A 9284-nucleotide genomic window follows, 5' to 3' on the forward strand; every position below is an offset into this window, starting at 1 on the left:
ATGGTGACCCTGAGGCTGGGGAGCCAGGGCTCCGGACCCCTTCTTCTCACTCCTCATCTTGGGAAGAGACATTAAGAGCAAAGGATCATTTCCTCTTGTCACGGGGAGTGGCCTGGCAGAATGTGTCCCCCTAACCAGGGGACACTCCTCCCAGATGGGTGGTCAATGGGTAAGATGATGGACAAATGTCCCCAGGAATCAGCTTTGGGCTCTTTACAGTCTAAGAGCCCAGTATGGGTCAACAGTGGATTTGGGTGGGCCTGGGCCACCCGGGTGTGGCCGTGATGGGGAAGCCTGGGCTACCTTTGTCCACATGGCGCAAGGAGTATGCACAGGGAAGGGGCAGAGAGCAAGGTGGAGCGAGGCCTGGTGACCTGGCGCTCCTGTCCCTCCTTCCTGCCCAAGCTTCTCTGTCCCAGGCATGTCCCTGTGCTTCCAAACCATCCCCACCTTCCCCATAACAGTCCTCATTCCTTCCCTGCTTCTACCAAAATGATCTTCATTGGAATTTTTAAATCACAAATATCCTGTGCACTTGCTTCCACCAATAACACAAAAGTTAATCACCGCGTCCCCACCCACCCACACACACCCTGTCGAGGGTGGACAGCCAGGTAACAAACAGTCCATTTGCGCCTGGGTCAGCACGCCAGGAAGAGAGGGATGCGTGCCTCAGCCCACACCTGCTTCCCTCCCCTGCAGACCAGAAGAAACAGCGCTCCCCACTCCCGCTGCATGGCACACCTTTGTGGAATGTTCCAGAATCCGCACAGCCATTTCCCTTTCAATAGGCGCTGTGGTCATTTCTCCAGTAACAAGCATACTTCAAAAAAATTTGAAAATTTGGAAAACATCCTTACATTGATATCCTTACAACCTGTGATTCAAACCACAGAAACCTCTCTGGATACCAGCAAAAAAAATCCAAAATGTAAAGTGGGGGCATGGAGAAGTGTTTTGACTGAAGGTGGGAACCTGCAGACCCCATGGGCTGCCCCCGCCCCGACTCTCACAGTGTCCCCGGGGGGCTGTCCAGGCCACCCCGCCCAGCTCAAACACGCCTCCGCAAGGCCTCTGGCCTCCAGTTCCACTGAAGGTGGTGATTCTTTGGGCCGCAGGCTGCTTCAGGGATGTTGCCAAAAAAGACTTGCCAAGTGAATCCCACCCACCTCACCCAAGGGTGCTGGATGTCACTGAGGACACGCCCATGGCCTTGACAGTAAAACTGAGTGCCACTTGTTGGCAGCCCCATTCTACACAAAGATGGAGCGGTAAGAAATAGAAATAAAACTCTGTGGAGAACAGACTGATTTCCCCAAGTGCCTCCCCCCTTTTGCTGGCCTGTGAGCAGCCATTGGGGGTCTGTGCCCAGTGCTGCCTCCTCACTCAGAAGACTTTGATGTGGCCTCCTGTTGGCTTGGAACCTTGAAAGGTGATTTGTTTCTCCCAATTTCCCATCTCGTTATCATATGGGAGCGCAGGCGGAAGAAGGGAAGGCGGCCTCTGCCCATCCAGAGACCAACTGAGGCTTCCCCACTGGCAGGAGCAGCGGCAGCAGAGGAAGGATACAGGACGCTGTCCGAGGGCGCCCTCTAGCGGTCCCTGGGGCTCTGCGGCATCCTGCGGAGCTGAGCAGCTGGGTGGGGAGCACGGGGAGGGAGGACAGGGGCCATCTGTGCCCCACAAACCTGGAGGGAAAGGCCGCAGCGCCCACGCCAATAAGGGCAGAGAGAGCTGCCCAGAGAGAAGGAGCTGATAGCTCCTGCCCCCACGTGGGGTCTGGGTGAGGTGGAGAGAGCCCTCAGCCTGGTGCCACCTGGAAGGGATCAAGGTCCCCTCCGAGGCCACCTGGTAGGACCAGCAGCATCGAGGACAGAATGAGCCAGTCCATGCTCTGGTCTTTGCAAAGCCTTGGAACTAAACTCTTGATTCCCAGCAGGAAGTCAGACTAAGTCAGGAAATCAGCAGAGACGGGCACACACACACACACACACACACACACACACACAAGAGAGAGAATTCACACACCACAAAAGCCACCCTGTTGAAGTGTACGATGCACTGTTGTGTGCAGCCTTTACCACTCTGAAATTCCAGAACCTTCCATCACTCCCCAAAGAGCCCCCAGACCCCATCCGCAGTCACTCCCCACCCTTTTCCCCAGCCCTGGCTACCACTAATGTACATCCCATCTCTGTGGACTTGAATGCGTCATATAAACGAACTCACACAATGTGTGGCCTTGGCGTCTGGCTTCTTTCACACAGCAGAAAGCACACTGAGACTTCAAAAGCAACATACAACCTCAGGAGCACAGGGAGGAGCCACAGCGCCGAAAGGCTGAGGACCCCAACACCAAAGCATCAGGACCAAGGTCTGCATTAGACCATCAAATGCCCTGGGACACAGCTGTTGCAATACAGTGCCTCTGTGGTCCTGAAGGACGGGGTCCAAGGGGAGACTCTCCAGCCTGCAGGAGACCCGATCCGAACGTGGTCGTGGTCGACAGCTCTGTCCACCCAGTCCTTCCTCCCCACTCCCGTTCTCGGTTGTCAGACCGGCAGAGAGGCCATGCCCGCCTTTCCTCCCTTGCAGAGCCCCCCAAGGAGACTGCCGCTCTCCTGACCCCATTCTGGCATCTGAGAAGGAAGCGAAGCCCCTTCTCTCTAGGCCATTGAAAGATGAAGAATTCTTGGGAAAGGGTCACGAATTCCAGCGAATCCCAACATATTCTGAAACAACGCACAGCCATCCAGCCAATAGGTAAGGGACCATTGCCCAGTAAGAAGTGTGGAAGCCAATGCTTTGAACAACCAACTGCACCGAAATCCAGGGGGTGGGGACAGGCATTTAAGCAGCATGGGAATTAAGAGGTTTAATGGCCACGGTACACACGTGTGTGTGTGTGTGGGGGGTGTTGTTTATCTCCCCTGTCAGCGGCAGCAAGGGGGTCTGGCTTCTCATCCGCAAACCAAAGTTCTCATTCCATAGTTTCTGGAAGGTTCTAGAAATGCATACCATGTTCAAGTCCACGAGGAAGCTATTTGATATCAAAACAATCCCTGGATCTTACAAAACCTAGTTCATCATTCCAATTCACCCTGAGCTGCTGGTGTATTTCACATGAAGAGTAACAACCTTGAACCCTGGGTTCGTAGCTGCTTCTCTGCCTGGAGCTCTCGTCCTCCCTGACGCCTCAGGGAGGCTGTTGCCCTCTCCACCCACTTGGTTTTTCTGTTGGGCGTCCACCTCACACGTGGACATCGCTGGGCCCAGCCCACCTGACAGACTGCGATCTCTTCACCAGAGCGCTGAGATTTCTTAAAACTCCCCAGATGATTCTGATGCTCATGTCCACGTCCATTGTTTGAACGCCCTGAAGCACTGACCTTGGGGGTGGGGCTGACATCGTTTGTGTCGAGGGGGCCCAGGGGTGTGGGACAGAGAGCCAGAGGCTGCCTTGCATGGTGACCCCCATGACCCCTGCAGGAACAACAAAGGGAAGGGCCAGAGAGACAGCTGAGCCCTGGAATGGGAAGATTAGGCCCCTCACCTGCCCCACCCCCTTCCTTCCACGCCCCTCCCCCACTTTCAGGTGAGAGACTCCTGGGTTAGGAAGCAGGTCGGTTCCGCCTCTGAGTCTGGCCTGGGGTCTTCCTGAGACCCTGTGGAAGCGCACCGTCAGGGCGGGGCCCTGAGCAGTGTGGATACAACGGAATAGAACCCGCCGTCTGGTGTAGGGTGCTAGGATTGTCCCCCACAGTGGTGTCAGTGGCCTTGATGGAGAACCCGATCTGGCCACTGAGTCACAGGTGGCTGGTGACAGCAGTGTCTGTGAGGGGTGATGACAGTTCCTCTGGGCTGCGGGCTCCGTCTGAGAAGGGTGGGTGCAGCAGCACCCCTGGATCCTTGTGCCCCCAGGGTGGGGTTGTCCCTTGTCACTGACCAGGCCTGGGCTCTTTCCTCACCCAGGGGGCCGTGCAGCCAACTGCAGGAAGCAAGCATGGCGCCCATGTCCTTCCTGGGCAGTGCACCCCCTCTGAGGGCCCCGGTGGCCCACAGTCCTAAAACCCAGCAGCTATGCTACCACCAGAGCACGGCCTCGGGAAGCCTGGGCCACAGGGGCAGTGACTCCTCGGCCACAGGGGCAGTGACTCCTCGGCCACAGGTTGGCACACAGGGACACCCAGGGCCATGGGACCGTGAACTGAGGTTGCCGGGGTGGGGGTGGCGCTGCCATCCTGTGCATTGTTTGTGCATCTTTGAACAAGTGAGGTGGTTAGGGGAGCCACCAAGAACAGAGGTGGACCTGGGACCCCTAGAGAGGAAGGACAGAGGACTTGTACATGGGGAGCCATGTGCCGGGCTCAGGGGGGTCTTGCTCTTCCAACCACATGTGACATGATGAACCTCCCCTGTCATACTCCCCCACTGCGTGAGAGCAAACTGAGCTGCCACACCCAGGGTGACGGGAGTACACAGTGAACCATCTTGTAGGGGTGTCCGACCTGCGGCCCGCAGGCCACGTGCAGCCCAGCATGGCTGTGAGTGCTGCCCAACACGAGATCATAAAAATTTACTTAAAACATGATGAGATTTGATTTCTTGGCGATTCTGTGTCCTAATGGGTTTAATGTGTGGCCCAAGACAACTCTTCTTCTCCCAGAGTGGCCAGAGACGCCGAAAGTTTGGGCACCCCTGAACTCTAGAACATTTTCATAAGGAAGGGACAGTCAGGGCAGGGAAATGGGGCTGGCTCTGCAGTGGGTGAGGGCCGGGCCCCTGGCTGCAGAATCTGGGGTGGAACCCGTCCCTCCCAACACAGCAGCAGACGCCAGGGGCAGGTGGGGGCATGGCTGGCGGAGGCAGAAAAGGCAGCACTCAGGGATGACAGAGGTAGCAGAGAAAAAGCCAGGGGTCCTTTGGGAGCACAGGTGGGGTGGGGGGTCGTCCTGGATGAGGCCAGGCAGCCAGGAGGCAGCAGAGTGCCACCCTGGAGAGAAGGTGCCAGGCAGGCAGCAAGGCGATGAGCAGTTGTAAAGTGGGACAGAGGGGCCACGTCCCAGCAGCAGCCGTGTGGCCTGACCTGAGGCTGATGCCCGGGTGCAAGGGGACCCTTAAACCCCTCCGGCTGAGCTCAGGCCTGGCCTTCGGGGCTGGGCAGGAAAAGGGAGACAGTGGCAGGAACTGCACGGGTAGCTGCAGAGTTCTGATTGAGGAGGCCACTCCAGGCCTGTGCTCCTTGGTCCAAGATGTCCCCAGAAAGGCTCACGCCCATGGCCTGGAAAGTGTTAGTGGGGACACACGAGGCTTAGGATTTAGAGACCTGGGTATCCCGACGATGTTCCTTTCGGCGGGGGCTGTTGGACAGGTCCCTCACCTACCAGACCAGAGTAGAACTGTCTCTAGGGTCTGGTCCCAGGCGCAGGGAGGGAAACACAAGCTGCTGTTCCGAAGGCAGCCGGTGTCTCTTTTCCAGGGGGAAGGACAGCTCAGAATGAGAAATAACACGCCCCCCCACCCTGCCTAGTGATTTCTGGCCACCGTGCAGCCTGAACAAGCGTGCAGTACAATGTCCTCCTGCCCTTAACAGGGTCCCAACACCAGAATCAGCAGAGGACACTCAGCCTGAGCAAATGGGCCTCCCACCTTGGAGGCCCTCCTGCCGTCCCAGGGACTGCGCATCCCAGACGGGCAGGGACAGCTCTTCGTGGAGGGGTGGTTAAAACTCCATGAGAACTTCGAGGTGACCCTACTTCCTTTATTCACATTCCCGGGTCCATTTTCAGAAGAAAAAAGGAGAAGGTGGCCACCCAAGGTGAAACATACGTTAAACTGGCAAATACATACCAAAAAAGTGCCAATTTGTAAGACGGTGGTTTTCTGTGGGGCTTTTTTTTTTTTTTTTTTTTTTGCTTTCTCGTCACCAAGAAAGACATGAATTTTTTTTTTAATTTGTATTTGAAATGTGTTTGCTCAACTTGGAGGAGGCAGCGGCCTCCTGGACGGTTGTCCCCTCTGCCCATCACATCTGCGCCCTGCCTGAGGTCTGCAGCAAAGCCACAGGAACGTGGCTCCTTAGGGGCTATTTTCTGCCCCTGATCCCTGGGCTGGGACAGATCCTCTGCTCAGAGATGATGTGACACCCCCTGCTGTCCCCTGTCTGTGACAGGCTGAAAAGGGAGTGAGAACGAGTTGGAAGAAATAAAACAGAACAACACACACTCTCAGGAGCGAAGTCCTGTTCTCATGCGGAGTGTGGATTTTTATTCTGGAAGTCGTGAGGCCCACGCATTAGGTTTCAGTCAAGGCCTTGCCTGGAGCAAAGAAGCAAAGATGAGCAGACAGGGCTCCGGGGGCTGGAAAATCATCTCCTGGGGTGTCTGGGGGAGGTGGGCGTGGCTTCAAAAAGTGCATTCTGGAAACAAATCACAGGATGCATTACTGGGAGGTGTCCCTCCACAGCCCGCTGCCCAACTTCTCAAAGCCAAGTTAGGCTTCAAGGTCAGCGTCTTATGCTGCATTCTCCCCACAGTGACTGGAGAAGTGCTGAGTCCCCCACCTCGCACTCCACCAGGCCCAGGGGGGAGGGGCCAGGTGATAAGTGAGAGGGGGCTCTGCAGGACCGCCCAGGCCCCCGCTCCAAATTATCCTGGGACAAAGGTCAAGAGCAACCCCTTGGGTGCTGGTTCCAGGAAGCTCTCCTTCTCCGAAGATGAGCTGGCGCTTGGGCTGCCAGATGGTTTATGGTGATGTCCACGCCCAGGATGTGGGAGGGGGGGCCGCTGGAACCAGGACAGCCACCCCCATGTGCACACCATCTGTTGCTGACATGGGGTTCCCCAGAGTGGCTGCCTTGCACCCCACCGCACCACCAAGGGAGGGAGGGAGGGAGGGGTGGGGAGGGGTGCACTTGTGGTGAGGCATGGACAGGCATCAGAGCCCACACGAGCACTGTCCCCCACCCCCACCCCTGTCTGCTGCCTGTGCTTCACAAGTGGCGGCGGTTTGTCTGATGGACGTGGCTGGCAAAACAGCCCTGCTTTCCAAGCCTCCATATTTTCCATTTTCCTCCAGGACAGTTTTTTAAACTAGTTCTCTCTACAGATTGCCTTGACTTTGACACCTTTTGGAAACGATGGCTTTCGTATTTGGCACTAACTGCTCGGAAACCGAACAGCAGGGAGCAGCCGCTGGTGGCCAGCTGCCCTGAGCAGGGAGCCGCCGACTGAGGCCCCCAGGAGTGGACGGCCACCGTACTGGATGTCCTGCCCAGGGCCCCAGGTGGGCACGCGGGCCGGCTTACCTGTGTTCTGCAGAGGCTTGAAGCACCAGGGCACCCCGGGGATGCTGGAGTCGAAGCAGCAGCCTCTGCTCTTGCACTGCTCGGAGGTGACCTCGGGGTAGCCGCAGTCCACCCGGTCGGTGGCCTGGATGGCGCACTGGCTCTCAGCTGCCCCAGACAAAGCCCAGTCAGCTGCCAGCACCCTGCTGGCTTGGGGTTGGTCGGCCGGCTTCACTCTGCGCCTTTGCACCCCCATCCTCCCCGCTCCTGAGTTCAAAGTCTGTGGCACCCTTCCCCCAACATCTCCTTGAGGAGAACCCTCTTTCCGTGTAAATATTTAAGAAGAAACATTTTGTAGGGGATCGGGCTGTGCACCTGGAAGCTTCCTGCACTTGTCAGGAACTCAGTCCGAGCCTGTATTCCCTGGGGCTGGCAGCCGCCCGGGGCATCCGGGGTCCCCTGGAATTTTGTTTCCAGGTTCACTGTTTTATCCAGAAAAACTCCCACCCCCCTTTTAAATAAAAACTATAACAGGATCTAGATACACATTCAGTACAGAAAGTCACAATGCACCCTGAGCTTTTCACTCCTTTCCTGCCGCTCCCTACCCCCCAATCTTGTTGGGCTTGTTGCTCCTTTGGTCCCCAGTGTTCACACTCTAGGCAAGCCTGTGTGTCTGAAGTTAGCAGGAGTCCACTTGGCCTCGTCCCCTAACTGGAGCTCTGCTTACCAAAGCAGAGAGCAACTGCGTCCTCTCCTACAGACGGCTGCCAGTCCGCACTGCCTTAACCCCTGGCTCTCCACACCTCAGGATCTGAGGGGAGTCTTTAAACCACACTGAGGCCCCCCCTCTAACCCGAAGACCTTCTGACACAGCCGGTGCCTCCTGGGCTTGGGGGTCTAACGGGCACCCAGTTTGGGAGCTGCTGCCTTGGACACAGCTCAGTAGGTAACGGGACAACAGCCGCACCCTAAGTTCTTTAAACGTGCGTTAATGAAACAGCTGCACCCCCCACACCCACACCTGGAGCTGCCGCGCTGCCGACGGCTCTGGAAGTCGTCCCTGTGGTTTGTGTTTTTGTTTCTAGCAAAGAAGGCGATGAGACAGTGCGCTGGGCACTGGCTACTGGCCAGGCAGACCTGGCGGCCAGCCCCGAGCCCCACGATGATGGCGGGTGAGTGGGTTACCCTAGGACCGGTACTAAGTTTCTGAGCCTCAGTTTCCTTGTCTAAGACGAGGCAGGGCTATTGAGAGACGATGTGTGTGTTCGGTCAATGGCAGTTATGAAATTAGTGGGGGGACGTGGTCACCTTTCTGACGCCCACAGAGAGCCCCCAAGCCTGGATCTTTCCTGTGCCTTCCCCTAGTCCTGGGCCCTCACTGCCCCCTCGCTGCCCCCGGCCCCAATGTCCCTGTAGAGGGAAGAGAAGTGAGGGAAGTTGGTACTCACACAGGCCCACATATTGCCCAGACGGGCTGGAGGACACCAAGGTCAGGACCGTCGCCAGCAGCCAGAGTGCTCTGCCCTCCATGGTCACAGACAGGTGCTAGGGGACATGCTGCGTCAGCCAAGAAGTCTCCTTTATACCCACCCCTGTGTTTGCACTGGCGCTCTGGAGTCTGTTTGTTTGGGGATGGCCCTTCCCTGCTCACTGGCCCCGCCCACCAGTTCCAGGACCTTGATGGTAAAGCCCCCCAGAGGCTGGGCTCCCTGAAGCGGAGAGGGTGGTGCCGACCCCACTGACCTCATCGGTAACGTGGGGGGTTAACACTCCTCTGTCAGGGACAGGGCTGTGTCCTCGCTACACCAGCCTGGCCAGGAGGAGAAAATACAGGCTCAGCATGGGGCTGGGCTTCAGTATCAACAACCCAGCCAGGGAGAGTCCCGAAGGTTCCGTAGACCGTGACTAGGGCCCCTTCATCCCAGGCCCGCCTGGTTCTTGAGAAGACCGGCAGCAAACCTGACTTGGGGACCGTGCCTGGGGCGTCGTGTCTCTC

General features: G+C 57.2%; 1 protein-coding gene across 1 annotated transcript; it reads right to left on the minus strand.

The window, feature by feature from the left end:
• Positions 1-6225: 6225 nt before the first annotated feature.
• On the minus strand, positions 6226-8836 carry TFF3 (trefoil factor 3). The gene is made up of 3 exons (XM_037043113.1): positions 8737-8836; positions 7307-7453; positions 6226-6418 (listed from the first exon to the last, which is right to left on the minus strand). Exons 1-3 carry the CDS (start codon positions 8816-8818, stop codon positions 6405-6407), a joined length of 243 nt encoding a protein of 80 aa, XP_036899008.1. The 5' UTR covers positions 8819-8836; the 3' UTR covers positions 6226-6404.
• Positions 8837-9284: the final 448 nt, after the last annotated feature.

Source organism: Sturnira hondurensis, unplaced genomic scaffold, assembly GCF_014824575.4.
Source record: "Sturnira hondurensis isolate 20B ecotype Veracruz unplaced genomic scaffold, ASM1482457v3 Scaffold0003874, whole genome shotgun sequence".
NCBI lineage: Eukaryota > Metazoa > Chordata > Mammalia > Chiroptera > Phyllostomidae > Sturnira > Sturnira hondurensis.